The 27,171-nt window shown below is 56.0% G+C and overlaps 10 protein-coding genes across 10 annotated transcripts; 5 read left to right on the top strand and 5 right to left on the bottom strand.

The window, feature by feature from the left end:
- Nucleotides 1–101: 101 nt before the first annotated feature.
- Nucleotides 102–1,403, top strand: CCMA1212_009549 (uncharacterized protein; the record flags this gene model as incomplete). The annotated part of the gene is made up of 1 exon (XM_073706628.1): nucleotides 102–1,403. One exon carries the CDS (start codon nucleotides 102–104, stop codon nucleotides 1,401–1,403), a length of 1,302 nt encoding a protein of 433 aa, XP_073554850.1.
- Nucleotides 1,404–2,476: 1,073 nt separating this feature from the next.
- CCMA1212_009548 (Acetylcholinesterase) lies at nucleotides 2,477–4,317 on the bottom strand (the record flags this gene model as incomplete). The annotated part of the gene is made up of 2 exons (XM_073706627.1): nucleotides 2,477–3,580; nucleotides 3,697–4,317. 2 exons carry the CDS (start codon nucleotides 4,315–4,317, stop codon nucleotides 2,477–2,479), a joined length of 1,725 nt encoding a protein of 574 aa, XP_073554849.1.
- A 1,400-nt stretch (nucleotides 4,318–5,717) lies between these two features.
- Nucleotides 5,718–9,642, bottom strand: CCMA1212_009547 (uncharacterized protein; the record flags this gene model as incomplete). The annotated part of the gene is made up of 3 exons (XM_073706626.1): nucleotides 9,335–9,642; nucleotides 7,455–7,925; nucleotides 5,718–7,369 (listed from the first exon to the last, which is right to left on the bottom strand). The coding sequence occupies exons 1-3, from the start codon at nucleotides 9,540–9,542 to the stop codon at nucleotides 5,718–5,720; spliced, it is 2,331 nt and encodes a 776-aa protein (XP_073554852.1). The 5' UTR covers nucleotides 9,543–9,642.
- Nucleotides 9,643–10,015: 373 nt separating this feature from the next.
- Nucleotides 10,016–12,147, top strand: CCMA1212_009546 (uncharacterized protein; the record flags this gene model as incomplete). Its single annotated transcript, XM_073706625.1, has 3 exons — nucleotides 10,016–10,064; nucleotides 10,142–10,571; nucleotides 10,623–12,147. The coding sequence occupies 3 exons, from the start codon at nucleotides 10,016–10,018 to the stop codon at nucleotides 12,145–12,147; spliced, it is 2,004 nt and encodes a 667-aa protein (XP_073554851.1).
- Nucleotides 12,148–12,604: 457 nt separating this feature from the next.
- Nucleotides 12,605–13,386, bottom strand: CCMA1212_009545 (Vacuolar protein sorting-associated protein 29; the record flags this gene model as incomplete). The annotated part of the gene is made up of 3 exons (XM_073706624.1): nucleotides 12,605–12,730; nucleotides 12,789–13,199; nucleotides 13,318–13,386. The coding sequence occupies 3 exons, from the start codon at nucleotides 13,384–13,386 to the stop codon at nucleotides 12,605–12,607; spliced, it is 606 nt and encodes a 201-aa protein (XP_073554854.1).
- A 386-nt stretch (nucleotides 13,387–13,772) lies between these two features.
- CCMA1212_009544 (Ribosomal RNA-processing protein 12) lies at nucleotides 13,773–17,664 on the top strand (the record flags this gene model as incomplete). Its single annotated transcript, XM_073706623.1, has 2 exons — nucleotides 13,773–13,847; nucleotides 13,927–17,664. 2 exons carry the CDS (start codon nucleotides 13,773–13,775, stop codon nucleotides 17,662–17,664), a joined length of 3,813 nt encoding a protein of 1,270 aa, XP_073554853.1.
- A 683-nt stretch (nucleotides 17,665–18,347) lies between these two features.
- Nucleotides 18,348–21,156, bottom strand: CCMA1212_009543 (uncharacterized protein; the record flags this gene model as incomplete). The annotated part of the gene is made up of 5 exons (XM_073706622.1): nucleotides 18,348–18,504; nucleotides 18,557–20,340; nucleotides 20,421–20,684; nucleotides 20,746–20,865; nucleotides 20,950–21,156. 5 exons carry the CDS (start codon nucleotides 21,154–21,156, stop codon nucleotides 18,348–18,350), a joined length of 2,532 nt encoding a protein of 843 aa, XP_073554856.1.
- Nucleotides 21,157–21,363: 207 nt separating this feature from the next.
- CCMA1212_009542 (uncharacterized protein) lies at nucleotides 21,364–21,603 on the top strand (the record flags this gene model as incomplete). Its single annotated transcript, XM_073706621.1, has 1 exon — nucleotides 21,364–21,603. The coding sequence occupies one exon, from the start codon at nucleotides 21,364–21,366 to the stop codon at nucleotides 21,601–21,603; it is 240 nt and encodes a 79-aa protein (XP_073554855.1).
- Nucleotides 21,604–23,834: 2,231 nt separating this feature from the next.
- On the bottom strand, nucleotides 23,835–24,436 carry CCMA1212_009541 (uncharacterized protein; the record flags this gene model as incomplete). Its single annotated transcript, XM_073706620.1, has 2 exons — nucleotides 23,835–24,125; nucleotides 24,239–24,436. 2 exons carry the CDS (start codon nucleotides 24,434–24,436, stop codon nucleotides 23,835–23,837), a joined length of 489 nt encoding a protein of 162 aa, XP_073554858.1.
- Nucleotides 24,437–24,643: 207 nt separating this feature from the next.
- CCMA1212_009540 (BZIP-type transcription factor MBZ1) lies at nucleotides 24,644–26,483 on the top strand (the record flags this gene model as incomplete). Its single annotated transcript, XM_073706619.1, has 2 exons — nucleotides 24,644–25,599; nucleotides 25,678–26,483. The coding sequence occupies exons 1-2, from the start codon at nucleotides 24,705–24,707 to the stop codon at nucleotides 26,481–26,483; spliced, it is 1,701 nt and encodes a 566-aa protein (XP_073554857.1). The 5' UTR covers nucleotides 24,644–24,704.
- Nucleotides 26,484–27,171: the final 688 nt, after the last annotated feature.

Below are 27,171 nucleotides of genomic sequence, written 5' to 3'. Positions count from 1 at the left end.
GTATCGCTTGACGTCGGCCAAGTGAACGTCGTCCTCGTTCTGACACGGCATCTCGACGCAGTCAATCCCAGTCCTCGGCCATCCTCATCGACGCCGTCGCCATGTCCAGCGGCACCACCAGCCCGCCGCGAGGCTCGTCGCCCGCGCAGTCCAACGACGCAGGGCCTTCAGAGACTCCCACCTCTCCGGGACAGCCCTCATCCACTTCACAGCCGCCGGCGTCCAAAACAACATCACCGCCGCCGCCTGCTGATACCACGTCTTCAACGCCTAATCCTCCGGCAAACACATCCACCTCGGAGACAGCCGCCCCTCCACCATCGTCGACATCCAGTCCCGCGCCGCCTCCTGACACGACGACACAGCCGCCTCCGTCCAGTACGGAATCAACGCCCTCAAGCACGTCGGAACCACCATCAACAACGCCATCCTCCTCCCGGTCCTCTTCCTCGACGACCCCGGAGCAAACCACCACCAGCCAGGACTCTACAACGCCGCCGCCGTCAACTACCACGCCTCCTCCGTCCTCGACAACGACTGACGGCACCACCGTCTCCGTCACGGGAAGCGATGCTGCTACTAGCTTTGTCGTTGTGACGCACACCCGGACGCCCACCGACGTCTCGCCAAGCGGCACGACGTCCACGTCCACCTCTACGGCAACCCCCAATGGCGTCGCCGGCAAGGACAACAACGGCGGCCTCGATTCAAAGGCAAAGGTGGCCATTGGTGTTGTCGTGCCTATTGTCGCCATTGCCATCTTGGTCGCCATTGGCCTCTTCTTGTGGAAGAAGCGTCGTGCGCGCAGAGCAGCAGAGGCCGAGCGCCGCAAGGAGGTCGAAGACTATGCCTACAATCCTAATGCAGACCCGACCATCCCCACGGTGGGCATGACGGGAGGAGACTCGTATGAGATGAGGGAGGAGGGACCTGCCGGCTATCGCGGCTGGGGATCAACCACGCTTGGAGGTTCAACCGGCCGCAAGGCTTCGACTACGATTTCTGGCGCCACCAACGGGTATTCCGACATTGGCCCTTCCCGAGGCAACATGTCCGAGTCGGCATTGCTGGACAACCCCGAGGGCGAGATTCTCGGCGCCATGGGACCGTCAGCCGCCAACAACCGCGGCGATGTTCAACGGGGGGCTTCCAATGCCTCCTCTTCCTACAGCGCAACCGGCCGATCGGATGGCTCCGACGCGGGTGCGGGCGTGGCCTACAGCTCCAGCGCCGGCGGCTACTACGATTCCTATGGCCAGAACCCGTACGACACCGGCTTTGGTGGTGCTGGCGAAATGCCTGGCCCCCCCATCATCCGCGACAATCCCGCGCGGCGCAGCACGCGCGTCGAGAGCCCCGGTCACTTTCCTCAGCAGAGCGCTGGCATCTCCCAAAACTTTTAGATGCCGCTGTCCGGCAAGGCTTGAGGTGTTGTAACGCTCGGTTGCGCTCAAAAGATAGAGATACCCCCCGTTCTAGCCAGGTGTCTTGGGGTTGGCAAGACGCTCAAGGAACATGAGGCGTTTTATGATTTTGCCATCGCTTTTGTTTTTAATACTGCTTTGCATACGATGCAAGTTTGCCTTTCTCTGCCCCCCCCCCCCCCCCCCCTTCTTTCATCGTTTTACGCTCGTTTCACCCGGATGTTCTGGATTTTGCACATTACGGTACATTTGCACGCTTCCACGTCGGCCCATCGGCACATGTTTCTGATTTGATGGGAATGAGAGGTGGTTTTAATATGGCGCTGGATGGATGAAGAGGAGGGGGATCCAGGCGCTTCTTCTTTATTGTTAAAAGAGGCAGCTAATGGAGTGAGACGTGACTATAAACATGCTCGAGCATGTAACGGTCATGACAAGAGACGTGGAAACGAGGAGAAGCACGGAGCGAATCAAGGGGGAGAAGCGCGCTTGTACATACAGAAGAAAAAAAGTACTTATATGCATCTGCATCTTTGCATTTGCGGGCGTAGCGAGTCGAAAATATTTCTTGTTCCTGCTGCCAATCCCGGTTCGCTGGTTTGATTGTTGTGTGCAGTCTTTTTGCCCCTTTTGATTCTTCTCCCCCCTTCCTTTTCCCTCGAATTGAATAATGGAATATACGTACCTTGCCGTCATCCCCCTTTTCCCACTCCGCCTCTCGAGAAATGTGTCTGTTAATATGTAGCGTATATATATATATATATGATTGATGCTGGTGTATAGTATTTGCCCCCTAATGTGGAGGAACGGAAGAAAAGAATACTGTTGGATAGAGATGGATAAACGTGGAATATAGAATAGATGGGAAATTGTTCCACTGGAGGATAATGTAGTGATATATTTTGCGTTGGTCGCGTTCCGCCATCGCCTGCTTCAATTCATTTCACTTCATTGCGCCTTGTTATTCTGTAGTCGCTAGGTATTTCTTCTCCCCCTCTCATCCTTTCTGTCCTTCTTTCCTTTTCGTTTCTCCTCTGCTGAGTTCCCCTCCGTCACGCCTTCAGCCAAGCCGACGCAGTGCCTCGCTCACCCATCCCCTGACTCAACTCCATGCGGTCCCACCAGAAGCGGCATTGCTCCAACTCCCTGTCTGTGAGGCTCCTCGTCTTGACCGGCGTGCCTAGGCTTTTCCCTCCGGCGGCTTCGTCGTTGCCCTCTCCAAAGACGAGCAATTCACCAATACCTGCTCCAGAGAGAGCTGTAGCAGAGCTATTGTCTCCTAGCGGGCTTCGGAACACGGGCCAGGCTTCCTGCTCGTCATCATTGTTGAGTGTCCCAGAGGGCGAAGAGCAAAATGATGTCCAGCGGTAGTTCATCTCCTTGGCCATGGATCTGAGGCCCGGCGTTGCCTCCAGTGCGTTTAATTCAAGTGTTACCGCGGACGTCTGGTCGCCGTGAGACGCCGCAGTAAATGGCGATGAAAGAGGAGCGTACTCGTAAAGATAAACACGGGCACCAGCTTGAGATAATGTGTGCGCCGTGTGAAGGACAGGGCAAACGTATGCGTAGTGCCCGTAAGCTTGATGGATGCGGCGGAACTGCGCGCCGTACGAGCGCTTCTGAGGACCGCCTATGCCAGGGGGCTGGCGATAGGGAGAGTCTGGGTGGATGAGCGGATCTGGATACAGCAGCTCGAGTGCGTCGAGGTCGTCTGCGGAAAGGGAAGGTATGAGCTTTTGGAAGAAGGAGCGGAATTCGGCGCTGGTGGAAGCGTGCTGGGGGGCAAACGTTGAACCCTCGTGAGAGCAGAAGCCCGTGATGATTGACATGTCCTTTGCTCGACCCGAGTCGACGAATTGCCGCCACAGATTCAGGGGCAAATCGGGAATGACACCGTTGGGGCCATCAATGACGGGTTGGAAGGGCCACGTCACAGCTGTATGGTTCATGGCGTAGAGAGCAAAACTAGCATCAATGAGGGAGTCGACGGGGAGCGACTCCAGCGGCTGGTTCATGGCATACGCTTGAAGCTGGAGCATTTGGCTCACCGTGCGAGCATGTAAAGGTGAAAGCACGGAGCGTGCGGTTGGAGAGCCAGATTCGAGAATGGCCTTGCGGAAAGGAAACGGAGAAGGATTGAGCATGTGATGGCCGACCTGAAAAGGGGGGAAAGGGAAAATGTCAGTACTCCTCTCCTCTGAAGTATTGAACCGTCATAACCATCACTGAGTGTATACCCCTTCTTTCCAACATCTGCAAGCAAGTTACTCACCGAATGTGCCCCAGCACTTGCTCCCAAGAGCGTGATATTATCGGGATCCCCCCCAAAGTGTCCAATCCACTCCCTCACCCACTCCAGCGCCACCCTCTGGTCCTTCAGCCCCAGGTTGAGCTCCTGCGACTCCGTTGGCCCGGCCAAGAATCCCAGCGCCCCCAAACGGTACGCGATGCTAACGACCATGATCGGCTGCGGGCTCCAGGCCATAAACGACGCCAGATCCCTCTCCAGTGGGTAGCCAAAGTTAAAGGCTCCGCCATGAACGTACACCACCACGGGCAAGTCCTTCAAGGCATCGCGCTCGGGATCGTCCACCTGGTACCTCAACGGCGACGCCGACCCCGAAGGCCGAAACACGTTGAGTGTCAGCGGACTCTCCGCCGTCGGGAACTGGGCCATGGGGATGGGCTGTATATGCGCCGGCAGCGAGGCGCTGTACACGCCCAAGGCCTCGGATGGCGGCAGCGGCACGGCGGCGCGGAAGCGCTGGGCCGTGGCATAGGGGATTCCGTAGAATAACTCGAGGGGCCGGGGGTACTTGGCTGATTCGTGCTGAAAGGTGCCAACAAAGGTGCAGCCGTTGATGGCGACGGTTGGACTGTCGCTCGTGTCCATGACGATGTATATTCGAGATGTGAGAATTGACGTCAGACGGCGATTCGGATGAAGTGAAGTCGAGGTGGGAGACAAAGACAATCGCGAAAACGGATATCTTGGGGAGAAATTCAAGAAAAAAACACAAATCAAATAAGTGATGGTGAAGAGAAGATGGTGAGCTGAGATGAGGCGTAACAAGACGAGCTGCTGTTATGCTGTCGTGTGTCAACGTCTTTCCCTGTTCCGGCTCTTGCCTTGTTCTCAGCAGGCCATCGAGCCTTCTTCTAGCTGTGATAGCTGCAGAGGCGGCAGGTAGGGCACCAAGCTAAGGCAGTTCGCTCCTGCTCCGGGGGAGTAAGATGGGCGTTTTCTTACTAAGAGGTCATGCTGCCTCTCTCATAATACGTGTGTAAGTCATGAGCAGAGCAGTCAATCATGAGATGGAATGTTTGTGTGAAATGAGATGGAATAGAGCAACAGTGCGGGAAATAAAAAACTTGCACGCAAGCGACGATGTAACGATGCCGTCTTCATTTTAGCCTCGTGTTATCAATAAAAATGATCTCTGGAAACTCGCTGAGCCAACAAGAACTCGACATTCTTGCAGGACCGGACCAAGCACGGCAAAGGGCAGCTCAAGGCTTCACATTGCTCGATCCCTTCTATTGCAAACTGTATACCCTCGATTGCCTACCTATCTGATAAGTGGTAATCAATAAGGTAGTGTCTTGCCCGAGTATCTAATAACTACTCTTCCTCCTCTGCAGCTCTACGAAGTGCGTACAAGGCTTCTATAGGTAGAGCCGCCAGCTCGGGAGCAGATCCCTTTAGCCTCACCCACTTCATCCACCCGTCCCCAAATCAGCCGCCCAATTACTGGCTGCGAAATTGTCAGCCCAGTCCTCCGTCTCAGTCCTCTCTGTAGCAACACCGAGCATCAACAAGCCGGTACGATGTATAGCAGTGCGTCTCCTGATTGCCTCGCGGCTGCAACAGTGGGATTGCTCCCAGAAACGCATAAGGTCTTTGTATCCCCAAGTGTCGGAAAAAGTGCGACACGCCACCTCAGTAGCCCAAAACTCCAGCCCATTTCTCATTTATACAGCGGATCCAGAGCACAAGTCGATGCACTCGGCGCCCGTCTGTTCACCTGCTTCGTCCATGTATTCGTTGTTCGCCTGACGTGTCTGACACAGAACCAGCCTCCCCTTTGAGAGACATTCAGGAGAAGAAAAGAAGAAAGGAGAAGAACAAGGAAAGGAAGCAATACCGCCGAGAAAGGAACAACAAATATCGGAAACCAGAACCAACACAGAAAGAAAAGACAAACGCAAAAACAAGGGTATGATGCAAACAGCAAGGAAAATCAAGACAATCAACAGCAGCGCCCAACCCCAGCAGCGTCATTGTCGGCAAGCTCAATGACCCATTGCCTGCTTCACAGACGCCGCCTCCTTGCGACGCTTCCTCTCCGCCCACTCTCGACTCGCTATTCTAGAGCGCTCAGCAGCCTCGTCTCGGGCAGCCTTGGCCGTCATCGGCCTGTCAAGCTTATCGTGGCTCTTCTTCTCTTTGAGGCTTGGAGAATCCTGAATTTCCTTGGGCCGGGGCCGCAGCCGTGCCACCATGCTGTCAACTGACAGAGGATTCTTACTCCTAGCAGCGCTGACCATCGACGACAATATCGATCGGTTGATAGATTCGGCAGCTGCCATCATGGAGCCTCGGAAACGCGACTTTTCCGCCTTGCTTATGGTGGGCGTCGTGGGCTCATCGCGCACGAGGCCTAGCGAAAGCCGCTTCACCTTCTTCTGCGACGAGGCAGCCTGTCTCTCTGCCGCTTCTTCCTGAATCTTGGCTTGACGAGCCCGGCTTGCCACTGTGTCTCGTGGAAGGGTGCTTGGCGTAGAGGCTGGCTTCGCAGGGCGCGCCTTGAACTCGCGCCTCTTGCGCTGCTCCTCTTCCTCAGCCCGCACCTTGGCCTCCATTTCCTCCCTTTTGCGGCGGGAAATGGTATCTCCGGGCAGCTCAAAGGGAGGCTTGGACAGAGGGTTGTTGCTTCTGGGCTTTGGGGGAGCATCTAGTGCCTTCTGGGCCGCCGTATGATGCGCCTCGCGAGTGTCGCGAGCTTCTTTCAATCGCCGAGCTACAGCCTTACCTGGTAGCTCGTAACTGGCGATTGTAGGCGCTTTCGAGGACCGGATGGAAGATTTAGCCACCGTCGCCAGGGTGTTTCCGGCCTTAGACATAAACACACCGAGGCCCGACCGGTGGCTTGAGGATGCCTTGATGGGCTCCTCAGGGCTCTTGTCCCGTACCGTTAGAGACACAGATCGACGCGGCGGCGCGCTGACCTTCTCGGCAGGCTTGATGCGGACCGTGGCTGGCGTACATGCTGCCATCGATCTCTTCATTACCCTCATGGCCTCCTCTGGGGTTGGCTGGGGTGCAACGGCCTTGGGTTGTTGAGTCCTTGTCGCTGGGGCCAGCTGCTGAGGGCTCGTAAACTCGTTGAGTGCCTCTATCTGGTCTTCGAGCCGATCCAGCTCCTCCAGCGAGTCTTCTATCCGCGGTAGGGAAAATGACGTGGCCCGTGACGAGCTCTCTCCAAAGCTCCTGTCACTCACGGCGGTGAATGTCGGTGACACTGCACTTTCAACGGCAAGAACAATCTCTGGCACCTTCATGGGCGGCGTTCCTGGACAGCTGTTATCGACCCAGGTGACGGTATCGTCATCGCCGGCAATCCGAGGTTCCTGCATCTCCACGGTCCAATTGGCGCTGTACTGCAGCGGCGTGGCCAGTAAATAGTATGAGTTGAGCGGGCACTCGCTGTCACTATGCGGTCCCCTCTTCTTCTGCAAGACCAGGTTGCAGACGTAGACTTTCTCGTCCCCTCCGTGTTCAGCAGCGTATTCTTCCGAGGAGCTGTCGTGAATGGAAGAGTTGTTGGACGGCAGATGGGTCAACAGCCATTCAAACTGGCCCGCCGAGTGTCTCTTGACTTGCTCCCAGAGAGAGCCCTCAGCAACCGTGTCCTTGAGGAGATCGTATACTTCGGCGAAGCGCTCTAAGAGAATCGCAAAGTATGTCAATGACTGGTTGCAAAGAAGGAAAAGAAGAGAGTAGACGATTGCGACCGTTTGCCAACACACCTTGAGATGCACGAGTGGAGGGTGGCCCCGTGTTCTCATAATTGTGCTTGTTGATGAACGGAGCAGATGCTTCTCGAACGGAATCGAGAGGCTGAAACGTCTCAGAATCAACGGCCGGTCGACGTCGCAATTTGGGTGAAGCTTGTCTGGCTGCTCGATGGAGTGCCGAAGGAGAGGTCGTCATGGCATGTTTCTTCCGCTCGCTGGTCATAGCAACATCTGATGGCCGGTAATGACCCTGGCCGTGACGTTGGCCCGGGCAGGGACCCTGGGCAACGCTATCACCCGCTAAATGCCGCTTGCGCGTGGTGATTTGCTTTGGCTTGAAATGAGGCGGCACTTTCTCGTAAGTGTCACGAGAGCTGGGTGCCGCTGCCGCGGCTCGCTGGAAGATGTCTGCGCCAAAGCGGACGTCAAAGGTGCCTCCGTTGTGCACGGCGTTGAAGCCATCGCCCTCTGCCACCGATGAAGCTGCCATGTTGCGCCGACCCATTGCCTCAGCGGTTACCTCGAGCGTGTTGGAGGCGAAATTAGACTGGAAACTTCGCAAGCAGGGGGTTTCTATCAGATACGATAGAAATGAATCGCTACGTCTCCGTACCCAGAAGCGTAGCTAATTTCGCGGACAGGCCGGAATCCGGTGGTCGCCAGGCGCAAACGGGGGCCGGCTCCAGTTGTTCGCGAAGCCTTCTAGCTCGAACTAATAGAGACGTAATGAACCAAGACTGCTGTGATGTTGCTGGTTTGGGGATAGTAGCATAAGGCGAATACTCTCTGGGGTAAATCAGCTGGAGCTGGTCTGCCGTAGGAAGCTATTGTGAAGCCAATGTTGGTTGCGGGCGACAAGTTGCCATGGCCAAACGGTGGAGCCGAAATGAAATGAATCCGATCGCTTTCCACCTTCCGCCCTGCTGCGCCTTGGCCCGCGCTTCTTGCTTCAACCCTGCCGGCCCATCGTCATTTCGCCTTCCCACAGTCGCCCTTCTTATCACTCCCTATCACACCCTAGTTTCGAGCATGCCTTGTTCTTGCAGTGGCGAGCGGCATCGGGGCCACGGTTTATCGCTGGTGCCGCGGCATTTCACCGGCGTTAAGGATGGGAAGTTGCCAGCCAGCCGGTATCCCTCTACCGTGCATCGTGCCCCGTCGACGAATGACAGAGAATGCCTCTTCTCCAGGTTTTTGATCGTCAGCTCCATATTCTGGGATAGAACTAGGAACGCCTTCCAGGATACATAAGCTTGCATGCCGGCAGGCCGTGGTAACAGAGAGGAGAGCTGCCTGTAAAGCTTGCAGCAGCAGCGGCGGCGGCATGCATGTAGCGATAGAACACGTGCCGTGGCCCCTGTGACGATAGTCCTTGCCTCGTATGTATATCCCCATAATAGCCCATCGATACCAATAAGCTCGAGGCGAGGCTCCCGAAACCATTTACGCATAAGCACTGGCATTAGGGACTCAGTGCTGCGTACTTCGGACCAGTAGGTAGTCGGTTCGATGCTTTCAAATGACGACCATCATGCTTGCCGCCTCTAGCCTAACGGTCTGACATCGACTCCTCGGTTGCTGCTTCTGCCGCTTCGGCCTGCGCTTGCAATGTCGGCGCGTGCTCCGTGGGAATGCGAACCAGGGTTTGTGGCAGTGGTTCGGTGCTTGCTGGAGCTTCTTCCGTGACACCAGCCGCTGTCTTTGCCAGTTTTGCTGTGCTTTGGTTAAGTGGCTGGACATCTGTAGAGAAGAGGTAGTTGACCTACATGAAGCCATGTTAATGGCACGAAGCACATTATGCCAGTTGCCAACCACAGCAGCAATCACTGCCCGCATCGTCAGCTCCAGACTCGTGAAGGTGAATACAGTGGCTGATAACCCGTCTCTCTTACCCTCTGTTCCATCAGACAAGGTCGCCAGCTTCTGCTCCAAGGCCTCCATCTGGGTTGCCACGTTTGCGCTCAGGTCTCGCAGCTCCTTGAGGTTCTCGAGCTCTGCCTTTTTCTCCTCGATTCGAGCCACCAAGGCCGGTGACTGTGGAGCTGACGCACTGCTCGGTGCTCGCATATGCGATGAGAAGGATCTGGTAGGATACGACATTTTGCGCTATTGGACGTATAGGTATCTAGCCTAGGAGATACTGTATATATTGGAGCAGGAGTTGCGGTATCGGTACCTAGTAATCAGTATGAATTGACTGGACAATTGAAGACTGCCATCTCACAGATTGGATATCATGAGCTTCACCAACTTGAAAAGCATCGCGTTCTTCCCTAGGCTAATCGCGGGGTCCCTCGGAGAGCTACAACTCACGTGCTTTTCGCCCTGGCAACCAAACTCCTTTGTGTAGTCTAGGTACAAACTGGGTTCTGCCGGCGAACACAATTGCGAACCGCGCTAGGCCCAAACAGGCCGCGGAGTAAATAATGACAACCAAAATTATCCCGCCCAAAGAACTCCTGCAGACCGACTTCTCAACCACTCTCGATATCTAAAGAAGCACCTCCGACGACCTGAAGAGACTCTCTCCCGCCAGGATCTGCGCCGCGGACTCGCGCGCCTTGTGAGCAGCCATGGCCAGGCTCAATGAAGTGCCAGTGCCGACAGAGAGCCTTGAAACGCGTACGTGGTCTCGGGCATCGAAATCTGACTCTGTCGCGTGTTTGCTAACAAACCTACGCCCCCTGTGTGCCGTTCAGTTCGCAAAAAGATGCTTCGCCAGAATAGAGAACTCGCAAAGACAAACAATATCCGAGCTCTTCGCATCCGAGAACTGGAGAATGAATGCGCCTGTATGCTCTCCGAGAATCTCGAGCTCCGCAGTCGCATTCTGGAACTGGAGAAGCAAGTCGAGGACAACGAGGCGCGGAGGATAGCGGATCACGCGATGGCCATCAAGGCCAAGCTGGAAGCGCAACTCACGGAATGGGGCACCCTTCTTGCTGGATTGGGCCTGGAGCCGCCCGCGAAGAGACACTCTCCCATGATCAAGCGGAGGGCGAAACAAACAATGAGCTTCAGCGCGAATCGGCCCAGCCCTTCCCAGAGGCGGTTACGCGACATTGCGAGAGACATTGAAGAATTGGGCCACATCCCCGAAGCTAGGAGCAATTCTCGGAGGTCAATGAAGTAAGGATACCTTCCACCTGTTATAGCTCTTATTTGCTAACAAATGCATAGCCCTGAACAGATCATGGCACTCCGATCAGAAGCCGATGCAGAAGCTGAGTCGCCCGAACTGGGCCCTCCACCAATGTCCAAATACATTGAGGAAGATCCAGTCAGGGTTGATTCTCCTAGCAGATCCATGCCTGTCAAATCAAGCGATGACGCCTCAAAGAGCGGCGCAAAGACTAAAGGGCTGGAGGCACCAATCGCTCTGACGTCGTCGAGGCCATATGTCAACGGTCGCGTACCACCCGTGATTGAAGAAAGTGATGAACAAGAAGGCCGCGAAGAGCCAGCGATGGGACAGAGGCGCGAACGAGCGCAGAATCCCAGGAGTACTGTTGAGACTGCACCAGAGCAACCCATTAAGGCCGGGTCAAAACGGAAGTTCGAAGCTCGAGACGACAGCGAAAATACACAGCCCCCAAAGATAACGAATGAGAACAGTCTCGGCAAGGCACCGGCCGAAAAGTTACTGCTTCATGACAAGGGCAATGGAAGGACCGTGAAGGATTTTGCCAAAATGAGGAAGAAATCGCAGCTGGAGCTCTCAGAAAACGTTCGGAAGCCGTTGGCAGCCAAGAGTACTAACGACGACATCATCAACTCCCCAAAGAAACTGTTGAAGACGAAGCCGTCAATGGACGATGAGATAGCAACAGCAAAGCTCAATGCAGCGAAACCGAAGGCGCCAGTCGGTCGACCAAGACTAAAACCGAAGAACGCCTTGTCCTCGACGACAGCTACCGTTCCAGTTCTTACTATTGAGCCCCAAGAGACGATACTGGAGATGTGCGACTTGGCAGCGCCTATCAGAGAACCAGCGCTGTTATTGCCGAGCTCTCCAGTGGCCACTGAAGGGCCGGAGGGATCTCGCGTTGGGGACACGCCGCCCCCTGCTGATATTTCGTCCAACGGGGAGACATCGCGGCCTAGCAGGCGGAATCGGACGACAATCAGCTATGCCGAGCCCAACCTAAGAGCCAAAATGCGACGGCCTACCAAGGAGTTATTCGACGCTGTGGCTGGAGAGGGCAAATATGCTCGACGTGCCAGCAATTTCGATCCCGCCATGCCTGAGTCGACCAAGAGCAGACGAGAGACGGCGATCTCCGACATTAAGGAAGCGGCGGAAGTGGACAGCCATCCAGCCAGCCCTTTGGCAGCGAAGGATTTCAATACAGACATCTTCCTAGGCAGCGTCGTTACGGAGAGGCGCAAACGCTCATCGAGCATCGCACCAAAGGCGACAGGAACAGCGAGCGGCAGCCTGATGGACGTGGACTCTTCTGAGAGCACCAAGGATGCTAGCATCAGCCTTGATAGCAGTGGCCTGGCAGAGGGCGATGTTTATGAGTTTACGAGCGAGTCTCCACCGCCTCCACCCCAGAAGGAAGAAGTCAAAGAGCCGAAGAAGCGAGGTCGAAGACGGACCACTACGTCAAGACAGTCTGCGATGGCTGCCGATGATGATTATGAAGACGGATTATCAGCCAGGGAGAGGATGAGCTCCAGACGGAGGAGCATGATGATATGATGACTGTCCGAAAGCGACAAAGGAGCAAAGGGGAGAGGGAATATGGTGTTTCTGGCACGGATATGTTTGGGCGTTTCTGGATGACTACGACTGTCGTTTTGGGATACATTACTAGGCGAACTTGAATCTTGTTTCGTGTTCGAGATACCAAGCGATGGCGATTACTGAATGATATTGGATTTATCGTTATGGCCCCCCTTTTGCCTTGAATATCTTGCAACATGTCCCTTGTCCAGCTGATGGGGGAAATTCCTACACCAGGCCAAGTTGAGATTTTTCCTCTCGCTTTGTGCCCATCTCTTGGAAGGAATCTTGTGCCTGTACACCGACAAGCGCCAAAGCCTTTCGTATGATTGGGTCGATGGGGGGTAGTGGCTTCGTTTCCGCTTCTGCCGTTGCTAATCACAATGGCTCCTATTATAGCTGCGCGGTCCTCTGTCTATTCCAGTCATGTATGTCATGATGAGCCCGTCGACGGCTCCACGGGCTTTGTATAAGTAACCTTCTCCACTGCCACGTTCTCGTTGCCTTTCTCATCCGTCCTCAATTGGTAAACATAGAGTGTCAATGAAATGCCCTGGACCTGTGACAAAGTAAGTACCACTGCCACCACAATGTCCATAAGACGCGGTATATCTCACATCCATCAAGCAGAAACTCGGCGTCGGAGGCTCCGCATTCAAGCTCGCCCCCGGCAGGAACGCTCCCGTGGCGCTCCCCGGGTTGACAAAGAACTTGTCCATATACTCGAAAGCATCGAAGCGGTGGGTGCCGCCCCAGCACAGGACGTCGACGTCCAGCCTGTTGGCCTCGGCAAGCAGCAGGTCGGGCTCGTTGGAGACGAGGGTGAAGCCCTCGAGGAAGCCGATGCGGATGCCGCCGTGGGTGACGACCTGCGTCAGGGGGAGAGACGTGGCTTCGACATCGGTGCGGCCCTTGACGATCTTGAGGTCCGGCGACAGGGAGCGCAGATACTCGTAGGTGTGCTTGTCGGTGAGGTTGCCGAGACACAGGGTCTGGCCGATCTTGCCCGGCGCAAGCAGCTTCTTGAACTATACGACCCATCCCAAGCAAAGCAGTCAGCCAAACCAGCCCGGTGACAACACAATCCCTCTCTTAGTTCCTCTAGGGTAAAGACCGTATAGCTCCCCCATTCAGATTCCGGCGTACCTTGGCGGGAATGTCCAGCGCCCTGTCGGGGATGTGCAGGTCCCCAATCACGAGAATGAGGAACGTCATGGTTCCTCGCCCGAGGCTGCGAAGTCGGTGGTCCGGAGCGGGATGTCGAGCAGCTGGGAGCTGGCGAACCAATGACTTCAGCTTGGAGCGAGGCTTGGAGGGGCGCGCAGGTACATACGTCGACAGCTCGGATACAGCAATGGCGAGGTCCGTCTAGTACGGGATACTGGCATAACGGAGCCTCAGCCACAGCTCCACTGGGCCCGCAAGCCACAGACGGGATTCTGTAGCTTATCGGGTTATCGTTATCGGCTTGGCGGGGACCGCGATAAGGAATTTTTTGTGCCTTTTGCGCTTGGGTTCTGCATTGCCTCGAATTTTTGCAGCCGGCGATGCGGACGGTTTCTGCTCACGCCTAGAGGTTTGGACGATAACCGACAGCAAAGATGGCGACTCCGACCCCGACTCTGGCTGAGAAGCTGGACAAGATCAAGTCTCCGGGACTTCAGAGTCAGCAGAAGGTAAGCGAATATTCATGAATCACTTTCGACTTACACAGCCTCTCCCTGGACGTCTGAAATGCTAACATTCTTGCGTTAGACTGTCGTTGTCCTGCAGGCGGTCGAATCAACATTGAAAGAGCAGAACACGGCTCCGACTCCCACTGGATACTTTGCGGCTCTCCTCGCTCTCCTCCAGCAGGCAGAGAACAATGGAACCGTCAACATCGAATTGGCCACTCCCGTGGTGTATCTTCTCGACGTGGTCACCCCATTCGCTCCGCAAGCCCTGCTCCGATCCAAGTTCACCCAGATTCTTACGCTGCTTGCGCCGGTTTTGTTGGCGCAGGATGCGGAGCCAATCCTTCTGAGGACCTCTATTGGATGCTTGGAGTCTCTTCTTTTGGCTCAGGATGCCGCTTCGTGGGAGTTGTCCGTCACCCAGATTGGACCGCGGCGTGCCGTTGCTGGACTGCTGAACCTGGCCTTGGATCAGAGACCCAAGGTGCGAAGACGAGCTCAAGATGCGCTCAAGAAAGTTCTCAAAAACCCGCCGCCCACCCCCTCTCTGGACCACCCGGCCGCGGACATGTGCGCTCACACCGCGCTGAAGAATCTGGAGGACCTGGCCGCCCAGGCCCTGCAGGCACGAAAGGGCAAGAAGGCGCCCAGCACGACGCACGACCCAGCCTTGATCCATGCCCTTCAGCTGATCAAGACAGTTGCCTCCGCGAGCGGTGGCTGGCCGAGCACCAAGATCGAGTCTCTCTGCGAGCTCCTCCTCAACATTGCCAAGACGGGCAACGAATACATGACCATGGCGGCCTTTGAGATTTTCGAGTTGATCTTTGAAGGAATGACAGACGAACTTACTTCAGCGAAACTCCCTCGCCTGATGGAAATCATCTCCGAGCTGCGGCCGGCTGCCAATGATACCCAGCTTGTCCCTCCTTGGCTTGCGATTCTCTCTCGAGGATACGATGTGTCGGCGCAGGTTGAGCCCGACGAGACTTTCCAGAACCTCCCGGAGCTCTTCACCATGGTGGCGCAATTCCTTCAGTCGGACTCTGAGAACATTCGGATTTCCGCTTCCGAGTGTCTGGTGTCTTTCATGGCGAACTGCATCCCGCCGCGTGTGATTGTCGAGCCTTCAATATACGATGAGAAGGTCCTGGATAAGATCGCAAAGGCCGCCGAGTCTCTCCTCAGCGTTCAGTACCAAGCCGCTTGGCTACAAACCTTCAACGTGCTGGAGGCCATCTTCACAAGCCTGCGATGGAGGGCAAACCCGATCATGCTCAACGTCACCCGTACCATCGGGGAGATTCGAGAAAACCAGTCTTTCAGGAACAAGAAGGAGGCGGATGAGGTCCTGGGCCAGGCCGTCCGAGCCATGGGCCCCGAGGCAGTTCTCTCCATTCTCCCGCTGAACATCATCAAGCCGGTCAAGGGCCAGGCCGGACGAGCGTGGCTATTCCCGATCCTGCGAGACTACACCAGCAACACAAACCTGGCTCACTTTAAGAGTGAGATGGTGCCTCTCAGTGAAGTCATGTTCCAGAAGGTCTTGGACCATGGCGAAGCCGAGAAGACGATGGAGATCAAGATCTACGAGACGCTAGTGCAGCAAATCTGGTCTACTCTGCCGGGTTACTGCGACTTGCCCCTGGATTTGACTGAGGCTCTCGACCAGGCTTTCGCTGAAATCCTGGCCAATCTCCTTTACAAGCAAGTCGACTTGAGGCTGGATATCTGCAGAGCCCTGAGGACCTTGATCGAATCCAACCAGGCTATTGCAAACATCGAGGAGGAAGAGGACGATCTTCTCCTGCAAAGCCGGGTAACCAAGGACGCCGCCCGTAAGAACCTGGCTTATCTTGGTCAGTTTGCTGGCAACATGCTCGCTGTTCTGTTCAACGTCTACACCCAGACCCTGCCTCAGAGCCGAGGCCCCATTCTCCAGACCGTAAATGCTTTCCTCAGCATCACCCCTAACCAGGAGCTTATGGCGACATTTGACCGTGTCAGCCAGATGCTTGCTGGTGAGCTCCAGAATGCGCCAGCTCCAGAGAAGAAGGCTCAGGGGCAAAAGTCCCAGGATCACATGCCATCCACCGCACAAACCCTTATGGATCTCGTCATCACCATCTCGGCGTACCTCCCACGCGAGAGCTTTGCTGCTCTGTTTGAGATTGCCACTGTCATCATCAACAGAGAAGAAGAGCCCCAGCTGCAGAAGAAGGCTTACAAGCTGATCCCTCGGTTGGCCACTTCCGAGCTCGGCAAGGCTGCTCTGAAAGAGCGAAATGCCGAGTTGCAGACCCTCATTCTCTCCAGCTCGGAGAAGGTGTCCGCACCGGCTCGACGTGAGAGAATCGCTGCCATCGCTGCGCTGTTGCCCTTTATCCCCGACGACTGTCTTCACTTCATCCCGTCTGTGCTGAGTGAGATTGTCATCTGCTGCAAGGAGAACAACGAGCGAGCCCGTGAAAGTGCCTACGACCTGCTTGTGCAGATGGGACACAAAATGGCCGCTGCTAACGGCGCCGTCATCGACAACAGCAAGGTGCCTCACATGCCCAGCGACGCCCCGCCCGCCACGGCCAGCATCGAAGAGTTCTTCACCATGGTGAGCGCCGGTCTGGCTGGAAGCACCCCCCACATGATCTCCGCCTCCGTCACCGCCATCAGCCGCCTCCTCTACGAATTCCGGTCGTCGCTGAGCGACCAGACCCTGTCCGACCTGGTGCAGACCATGGATCTGTTCCTGACCTCGAACAACCGAGAGATCGTCAAGAGCTGCCTGGGCTTCGTCAAAGTCTGCGTCATCAGCCTGCCGGTCGAGCTGATGATGCCGCGCCTGGACACGCTCGTGCCCAACCTCATCATCTGGAGCAACGAGCACAAGGGCCACTTCAAGGCTAAAGTCAAGCACATCCTCGAGCGCATGGTCCGCCGCTTCGGCTTCGACGCAATCAACAAGAGCTGCCCCGAGTCCGACAGGAAACTCCTCGCCAACATCCGCAAGACCAAGGAGCGCGCCAAGAGAAAGAAGGACGCCTCCAAGGGCGCCTACGACGACGACGCCAGCGACGACGACCAAGAGGACGACGGCAAGCGGCAGTACGAGAACGAATACGACCGCGCCCTGTACAGCAGCGACTCGGACGCCTCCGGAGCCTCAGACGACGACGACGACGACGCCACCCAAAAGCCGAGGAAGAAGGCCCAAAAGGGCGGCAAGACGTACATTGTCGAAGACGACGACGAGCCCCTCGACCTTCTTGACAAGAAGGCCCTCGCCAGGATATCAACCACCAAGCCCGTCAAGCTGCGAAAGCCGCAAAAGACCAAAGCCAAGACCGACCTCGACGGCAAGCTCATCCTCGGCAAGGACAGCGACGACGAGGACGGCGCCATGGACGTCGACCAGCCCGCCGGCGGCGAGGACTCAGGCGTCGGCGCCTACGTCGCCGCCATCAAGGGCCGCGACGCGGGCAAGCGCGGCCGCGGCGGCAAGCTCAAGTTCTCCAACAGGCGCTCCAGGGACGGCGCCGACGACGGCGACGAGATGGATGACGACACCGCCGTCGCCGTCAAGAACGCCATCAGCCCCGGCCGCGACCACCGCGCAGGCCGAGGCCGTGGCGGAAACGGACGAGGCGGCGGCCCGATGCGTGGCGGGCGGGGTGGCCGAGGAGGAAACTCTGGAGGAGGCGGCGCGAGGAGCGGAAAGGGAGGCATCGCGGCTGGTCGGAGGGGACTCGGGGCGGAGAAGAGACATGGCCCGCCGATGGGCGCGGGAGTGGGCAAGGGGAAGAGGGGGCCCCGGAACTAAGATGCTCTGTGGGAAAAATAAGAATAGAAGAACAGCGTCATGCCCTTGCCTGGAGAAAAGAAATGGTAGACATGGCAATGAATGGGGGTGAAATAATAGCCTTGTATGCATCTCATGGATACCCACGAACATCAAAAGGGAGAATGTGGGTTGCGTGGTCACTTTGCGTTTATCTTTATCAAATACGTCTTTGTTTGCTCTACTTCTTGCTCATAATGTGACTATGAGACTTGATTGCCTTCTCGTCTTGCGACACAAGCCCTTCTTTAGCAGAGAATGCATCATTTACTCGTGCATGTCCATGCATCCTCGGGAAGTTTGTCCCGAGTCATCCTGCATCTCCAAGTAACAAATGACCAAACAAACAATGACCGTTAACTCTCCCTCCATCTGGGTATCTAACGTGGCGCTTCTCCGTGGCCAAATCCGGCCAAAGGACAGCGTTGGGGTATAATAACATGAGTTCCATCAAGCAGAATCCCTCTCCGCCATGCCTTTTTTTTCCCTAATGCCGAATGCGAAAAACAAAGGAATGAAAAACAGGAGAGTATAAACATCTCTCACAACGTGCTCTCAATCATCAGATGCTGCGCAATGCCCGACGCTCGAAATTCCATACAATGAAGACAAGTAAGAGACGGCGAGCTGACATACCGTCCAAGGCTCGGTAAAATCAACATGATCTAGTCGATGACGATTACGTTCGGCACTGGCTGACCCATGTTTCGGCTTTCTCGTCTGGTCTCGTATCGTTCATCTACCCCAACAGGGCGTGTGCTGACGGGATGATAGACGGGCTCGAGTTGAGGTCGCGGAGCTTGCCGGTCGCCATGTTGTCGTCTGGAGTATATTAGCATCAAGGCAGAGTAATTCCTGGTGCTTTGTGACTTACATGACCCAATAGCCCTCGGGTGGTGGTGCAGCATACTGTTCGCCGGGCACTTGCCGGGCCGGTGGAGCTCTATAGTCCGGCTCTCTGTCCAGCGGTTCGTACCTCGGTGCCCCATAGTAGTCGCGAGGAGGATAGGGGTGAGTCATGGGTGCATGCGGTGCGTTGGGCGGCCGGGAGCGGGGGTCAAGTCGAGCATCGATCTCAATTTCTGCGACGCCGCGCCGTTCGCCTCTCTGCCTCATGCGTTCTCCCCAGGAGAGAAGCGTCGTGTGAGGCCTGATGGCACCCTGGGTCTCAGATTGTGCTTGTGGCTGGGACGGGTGGCTGGCTCGCAGCTGAATTCGCGAGCTGCGCTCTGGTAGAGGGTTGATCCTTTCGTAGTATCCGCCCCTATCCTCCATAAGGATGGGGTTTGACCGCTCTCCAGGGCGGGGTGCGTTGAGAACGATCCTGCGCGTCTTTGGAAGCCTGGTTGAACTTGACCCTGGGTTGCCAGATACCAGATGATGAGGGGATGATGCTGGCTGTGCTCCATAGTCAGTGGAACGCGGATAGATATGACCGCGAAAATCCCGCGAATTGACGGATTCTCTACTGGAAATAGCGTCGACGTCCATGGCAGCTTGCGGCCTGATAGAGCTGGCGGTTGCACGCGTAGCCAAAGGGAAGTCCATGGGTTGCATTCCTTCTCCTGGATATGAAACAAGCTTGGCAGCATGCTGAAAGCCGGCTGGTGTGGCCGGCGGTGCATAAGTACTGACGGCAAACTGACTCCGGGGAGGTAAGGTGCGTATGTATGTAGACTGCACGCTTGGGGATGCCGGCTCGATGGAGCGCACCAACATGTCTTGGAATCCAGAGGCCAAAGAGGCCGGCTCGCGAGAGGCCGGCTCGCGAGAGGACATGCTGCTGGGAAAGGGAACGACAGACATTACCTTTTCATGTGAGGACCGAGCATCGAGGGGTTGACCACGGTAGGGTGACGAAACCAGGGAAGAGGACACCTCATAAAATGGCAGCTGAATCCCATGGCCATTCAAGCTTGTGGAAGCTCCAGGGGCTCCACCAGGATGAGCCATTGGACCTGCGTTGTCATACAGCCGGGCATGAGCGTCATAAGAAGGCCCATTGGGCTTGGATGGTTGATATGCGGCACCACCAATAGCGACATCCGGAGAGGGTCGCTCAACCAATGGCGTTTCCCCCCGATTACGTCTAATCGCCTCTTCCCACGCGCGGTATCTTCTGAAACCCCGCTGAGCTCTCCTGTCATCTCTGTGACAGCGGTCCGTGTGCCTCGATTCCGCCACGCCGGGAGGACAAGAAAACACCGGAGCGGTGTCTCGGATGGGCGACCTGGGAGGGGAGCGATCTGGCTGATCCAAAGGACGACGCAACGGCTGTCCTGACCGATACTCGGGCATGGGTGTGAGTCCGGCATGGTCAGCGGCATCTTCGTCCGACGTGAGATCGGTCGACTGTTCGTCTTCGTCATCGTCTCCCTCATTGTCATCGTCCTCGGAATCAGAGATGACTACCACCTCACGCAAGATCTCATCCAGCTGGTCGCGACCGGTTTCCTCATCTCCTCGCCACTTGACGAGGATGTCGAGACACAACGATTCTACAGTTTTCCGGGCATTCTGCCAAGTTGTCTCTTTCAACAGCGCGTCATATCGCGTATGGACATGCCTGATGTGGGCAAGAACTGCGAGCTGAACCCTGCGAGAAAGGGTCAAGTCTTGGGAAAAGCCAACAGGATTTTCAGACCGATTGGTTGATCCCTAATGAAAACATTATTATTCGCCATAGGTCTTTGCATTTGTGTGTGGGGGGGGAGGGGGAGAAAGGAGATGAGACAAACCCGAGTGAAAGAGTGCTCGATTATCATCTGACGGTCAGTATTGGGAACCCGCGGAAACAGGTCTCTAATGGCGGCATCAACCTGAGCGTGATAAACCGCCAGGGACTTGGGGATGGGCTCAGGCCCTGCATCTGTTACTGGACCAAGACGGTGAGGCACATCGCCAATGCTTGCCTTGGCCTCTTCAACGATGACTTGCCTGATATGATGGCCTATCCGATGCATCTGGTTGGCAAGAACGTTTCCTTCAGAACATTTGGCATTCTAAAATTTCAAGGTTAGAAAACGAACTCCATCAAGATACGACCGAAGGGGTCCGACGCACCGAAACAATAAAAATCATGGCGTCTTTCTCGCGGGATATCTCTTTGCAGGCTGCCGTCAGCTCGGGATTGCCGATGGGGACAAATTCGAATCCCGGTGGCGGGGTGATTTCCGTCGTGATCTGATATGGTGGGTGAGCATCTTTCCGCCAGAATCGGCAGACAACAAAATGGTCTGGAATCCGTGGCGTTCAGCGGCAGCGTACCTGATACTCGAGCTTCTTCTTCTTCTCCTTGTTCTCAACTAGCTCGAAGTAAGAGTGGTGCTTTGACTTCGGGATCGGTGGCTTGGCGACAAATCTATCACGAGGCGGCGAGTAGGGATCACGATACTGGGATCTCTGCGATCTCCTGTGCCGCTCCTTGGGCCCAGAGGCGGCCCCTGGGACCAGGGCCCGTCGTGTTCTTCCCATGTTCAGCGGCTATCAGACGAGCATATCATGACACGGCGTTCATCCAGCAGATCGAGGACAGGGTTAGCATGACAGAGAGGCACAGTTTCACCGGCTCGACACGCGCTCAAGATTGCATTCACGAGCCGACGAGATGCTGCATGCAAATCTCGCTCGACGGGGCCGCTGCAGCAACGAGAGGGGTCTTTTCTGGCTCAGGGAAAGACAATGCAAGGAAACAAAATCAAGAACGGAGGCGTGGGTCCTGCGCGGCTGGACGAAGAGAGCCTGAACGACCGGTCTCTCGTCTCTGTCGAGGTTGCCCGATGGTTCCAGCGAGCGAGAGGCGGCCCAAGGCAACACAGGAGCAGCCGCTTTCAGATGCTCTGCCTGGGACTGAAGCTAGTTGCGCTTCGACTGATGAGGCTCTGGAAGCTGGCAAAATGCGTGACCTTGTGGCAGTTTTGACGCGAGAGAACTCTCATGATCTTGGGCAGCTTGATGCGTTTTATTACATAATCACGTGAAGCGCTGGAACAATGATATTTCCCTTTCCGACGAGCGTTCGCATAAACGGCGGGGCAAAAAGTTGGAAGTTGGAAGGAGGGCCGTGAGTCAATGAGACGCTGCAGGCACCAGTCGATTCAATTTGAGGGTTACTGACGCATGATATGGGAGGCCATTTGATGGAATTGGATGCAACTCAGGGGACTGAATGAGAGATTAATGAATCGCAGTGATTGAATCTACAACTGCTCGCCACTCAATACATTTCCCAAATAGGATATCGATTCAAGGCGCCGGCATCTCGGTCGCGAACAACCTGCGGATGGTTATGTCAGAGGCAAAATCTTGGGTGAATGATCCGCACACCACTCGGGATTGGCACAGTCATGGAACAGCCAGCCGTGGAATGATTGGATCAGCGATGACCTCGAGGCCGACCGAGTAAGGAATTGAGGAGGTACAGTAGACGGGACGCTTCGAGGAACGGACTCGGTGGATAGGTATGGAGATGCAACGGTGAACGGCAGTGGACGGTCTGCTTTTGAGGCCGGAGAAACAGCTCATATCATGAAACCAACGCTGCTCCACGGCTACGGTGGAACCACATCGCGTTCGAGAGATATAATCGTTAGACTGAATCAAAGTTAGACACTGTGAGTACTTACTTTGCACTTCCTTCTTCGTCTGGAAAGCAAGGTAATACACGCCGCATGATAGTCTACATGGGAGTCAAAAAATAGAAGCATCAACACGTGTTATGCCGCATAGCCTTGGGAGCCTTAGACAGTTTCAGCTGGACATGTAGCCCAGAGAAAAGCCGTATCAGGATCTTGACATTGAAACATGCTCAGCAGGGCAGCAGCGGCCAGGCATTCACGCCTTGATTGACCAGTACAAGTCGAAAACACCGTCTACTCGGCACTGCCGAATGAGGTACTGCTCCGCCCAGTGAGCATCTCAAGGAGCAGTGAGCTCACTGCCGACTCAGCCGCTACCCAGCCGGCAAGGCGGCAACTTGATCACGGAGAGCCAAGAGGAGGATTCAGACGGTGGATGGAATATGTACTTTGCCATCGATGCGGAGCGGTTGATTGCTACTAATTCGTACAGTACATGCGATGCTTTGTTCAGATGCCGTTACGTGCAGTGGGCAAGGACCTCAGCCACAGTCAATCCTGGAAGCTAAGCGGTGGGAGAAATTACTTCGACTCGGACCAGGCCTTGGCAACGTGACGAGGTGCTACCTCAGGATGATGCCAGCGATCTTGGTTGAAGAGCTCGAGAGTCGAAAGCAACGGGTTCCAGCTGAGCTCCCAGGATGAAACAGGCGAGCACGCTGAGCAGATCTTGTTTCGCAATCTAATGGAGCCACGACTCGGCTCGCTTCAGGAAAACCAGCCAGGCAATGCTCGACAGGAGTCGAGTCTCGCAGAAAGGTAAAATGGCCGACATGAGCCAATCAGGGGAGCAGCGATTCGCCTCGCCGCGGATGACTGCGAGCCAATGAATAATAGAAGCTCGCCGTGAAACACTGCCACCGCCATCAATCTCGACCAACGAGCGTCGGACGAGTTGGCGAGAACGAGAGCGGCAGCATCACGTGATGCATCGTTGACTCAACAACTCGGAGACCGAGGAGTCCATCCATCAGGATCGTGGTGCTGGTGCGAAGTGCTGCTGAGATGGAGGGAATATGGGAAAGGGCTGCACAGCCACCAGACCAGTGCGGAGATGGTCTGGCAAGCATTGAGAGGAACTTGAAAAATACTTCGAAGATACATGAAAACGCTAGGGGATGCTGACGGCAGTGCAGGCACATGGAGTACCGTCGAAGTAGCGCCTTGGTTTTGTGCTAGCCTCGTCGAGGGATGATTACGCACCGTCGGGCAGTTGAGCAACCCGAAAGAGCGGAAACAAGTCGAGTTATCGTGCGATTATAAGGAACCTACGCACGGCGATAGTTTCTAATACGACCTGTTGGGCGTTTGCCTATGGTTAGGGGCCGAGTTGCAAGCGAATGCGATGCAGCCACGGAGCCGGAGATGGAGCATTTGCACGTGGGTGACCAATGTGTAGACTTCATGGTCTCGTGGAGGACGGATCAGCTCAATCAGCCATATCCAGCGCTGCGGTTTCGTTCTTTTCGCTTCCATTCGGCTGGTACCGTAGTCATAGCATCACAACCACCGCCATCATCTTGTCGTGATTGCTTCCTCCCCTGCGCGCGCTCGCTCTCGCGTCGTGGCTGCTTCGTCGGTTCGTTCGTCAGCCCTGCGAATCTCCGAGCCTCTTCGCTGGCCGTTCGGCTGGTGCACCCGGGCCGGACCTGGCTTTGTCAGGACTGTCGACAGCAGCGAAACGGGGAGTGGACGGAGCAGCAGCGCGAGTGGGCCGCGGCAGGGCACCCAGGCGTCGTCATCGCCCAGGCCAAGCAGCGGGTTTGCGGGTGCAGAGAGGAGCAGAGGGAAGCAGAAGTGCAGAGGCTGCAAAAGATCCATTCGCGCACTTGGGCCCAAAGCGGCCAACGGCCTGCGCCTAGTGGTTGCGCCTTGGTGGCCGCTCACTGCATTAAATGCCCAGGGAAACAAAGGCTTACGCGTCCGCTGCCCGCACCCCCGCCGTATCCCTGCACTGCCAGCCGCCAAGGGGGCCTCCGCGCATCCCCTAAACCCGCCCCAGCTGTGCGCCCTTCCAGGCGGCCGACGGCCTGTGCCAGCGCCTGTGCCTCGCCTGTGTCTGCTGGAGAGCGCTGTGCTGTAGCAGGGAAGCTAGCGAGGCGCCCCCGGCCGAACATTGATCCCCAACCTCGAGGCACCAGCCCAACCATCCATAATATCGCCTCTCCCCCAAATCTGCTCCATCCCTCGTCCGACACTTGGACTCTCTCTCGACTCTCCCTCCCACACTCTCCCTGTATCTACGCCTGCCATCAACCAGCATATCTCATTCCATCATTTGCATGAAGCGCGCTTCCATCTTGCACATCAAATTCTAAACGCAGCGCATCCTCTCCATCGCCTCGAGCCGAATACGACCGCGCTTCCGCCGGCTCATCCGCCATCATGTCGGACAACAACGTTGACCTCGATTCCCTACTCGACCTGTCCGCGTACGAGGGCATGCCCAGCTTTGGCTCGCCCTCGCTGTCGCCGTCCATGTCGCCGTCGTCCTCGTCCAAGCCCATCTTCGCCAGTCCAGTCACTGCCGCCGTCCCGACGCCCAGCGTGATGACGACCCAGAGCCTGAGCGGGCCGAGCCACAACTATGACATGTACCGCCAGCAGACGGGCTTCGTGCCTGGCGCCATCGCTAACACCATGGCCGTCAACGAGTCGGGCAATCTCGGCTACCAAGACTTCGGGAGCCTCGATTTCCTCGCCAACGAGAGCGAGATGTTCGACTTCAACGTGTCGCCCTCGCAGAGCACCATGGGACCGGCCGAGACGCTGGACTTTGCGTCGCCGCCCAACTCCCAGCTCTTCGCGACCATCAACCCCAGCAACATCGAGCAGGGCTCGTCCAGCGTCTCTCCATCCTCCACAAGCCAGTCGAGCACCGTTGGCCGCCTGTGGCCTGGCGCTCACTCTCAAGCCGCCATGGCCAAGGCCCATGCCCAGCAGAGGCAGCAGCAGCATATGATGCAGCAGCAGCAGGTGCAGCGCCAGTCCGGTCAGCCCGCCCAGCAGAAGCCTCGCGCCAAGGTGCCGCCAAAGACGGACCCCATCGTCGAGCAGAAGATTAGCCAGCTTCTTCAGAAGATGCGGGCCCAGCCTGCGTCGCCGCCATCCGACAGCTCCACGCCCTCGGCCCACCTGGCCAAAGCCAAGAAGGACGAGGAAGAGATGGACGAGGACGAGCGCCTCCTCGCCAGTGAGGAGGGCAAGAAGCTCAGCAGCAAGGAGCGGAGACAGCTGCGCAACAAGGTCTCTGCCCGTGCTTTCCGATCAAGAAGAAAAGGTGAGATGTTCTTCCAGTTCAGGCCGTGGTCCGCACTATGGCTGCCTCGAGGTGATTTGAACTAACAAGGCCTTGCAGAGTACATTACGCAGCTTGAAGCTGAAGTCTCCAGCAAAGTCACCGAAAACAATGACTTGCGTGCGCAGAACCGCGCCCTCCTCGAGGAGAACGAGCGCCTGTCCGGCCTGACTCGCATGCTCCTCGCGTCTCCTTCGTTCTCCAGTTTCCTGGACAAGCTCAGCTCCGAATCAGCCGTTGCTGCCCAGCCGCAGGTCAAGCCAGAGCCGCAGCAGTCGCCGGAGCAGCGAGCTGTCAAGGACGTGAATCCATTCGGCGCTCAGGCCTCTCAGCAGCAGATTGGCATGGCCATGCTCCCCGAGCAGAACCTGGACTTCTCCATGTTCAATGCCGTCGACCCGTTCTACCAGCCCCAGGTGTTCGTCGTCGAGACCGCGGAGGTGCCGTCGTCTATTGAGTCCTCCATCCTGTCGGGCAAGACATGCAGCTTCGTCGAGCAGGCTTTCCAGTCTGATGACGACAAGGTCGAGGTTCCCGCCATTGAGCGACCCGTCGAGAAGGCTCCTGTCGCCAAGACAGAGTCTGCGCCCGTCGACGAGGAGTTTGAGGCTGATCCCGAGTTCGCCCTGTTCCACTCCGAGTCTGCCTCGCCTTGCCCCGTATCCAACGCCCTGGACACTGAAATCCTCTCACATGTCGACATCTTTGGCGGTATCGAGCCCGAGAAGATGCTGTCGAGGATCGAGCTCGTCGACGCCACTGAAGAGGAATTCACTGCTGCATTCGCCATGGCCCGAGTACAAAGCATCAGTGCCAGCATAGGGTCGGTAGTATCAAGACTAGAGCTCTTGACTAGGGACCTCTAAAGAGCAGGCATCTGCATACGAACAGACTCTTTTAATCTGCGACTTTGGCTTTCTTTTGTATCTTTTTTTTTTCCTCGTGGCCCTCCTTTGCAATGGCAGGGCCGACATGTACAGGGCAAGGGACCAGGTAGCGGCAACGGCGCGGAGGGGTTTTTCTTTGAATTACTTTTTTCTTGGGATTTCAATTTGGGACACATTGGGATTGCGACAATATCATGGGACTGGCTTGAAGTTGCCTCTCTTCTTACTTTCTCCGTATGCTTTGGTGTAGAAGAGTGGGAGTGAACATAAAATGGCACAAGTTATTTATTCCGCTCATGAGCTCGATCAATTCCTTGGTGACCATGTTTGGGTTAGGCCAGCTAGAGTAGCAGTAATGATGAACAGGAATTCGATCCAGGGAAGTAGATCCTTGGATTTACTTTGTCCAGTTGCCCACCTCTGCTTTCAAAGGGTTGAAGTGATTGAGATGTAATTGCAGAGGTCGAATGGGGCGTACCCAACTCGTCTGTATCGAACCAAAGACAGTTCGAGAAATGGGCCGTAAGACTAACAGAACCTTTACAGCCAGCCCCCTCGGGTCAAAGGATAGCCGTTGCCAGCGGCAGAAGCCGTGAACCTTTCCAGGAAGAAAAGATTGCTGAAAAGGGGTCAAGAGGGCCAATCCCCGATTAGATTGGCTTCGCCC

Source organism: Trichoderma ghanense (genome assembly GCF_004382785.1).
Source record: "Trichoderma ghanense strain CCMA-1212 chromosome Unknown scaffold_17, whole genome shotgun sequence".
Lineage (NCBI taxonomy): Eukaryota > Fungi > Ascomycota > Sordariomycetes > Hypocreales > Hypocreaceae > Trichoderma > Trichoderma ghanense.
This window is presented reverse-complemented; position numbering and strand designations above follow the sequence as displayed.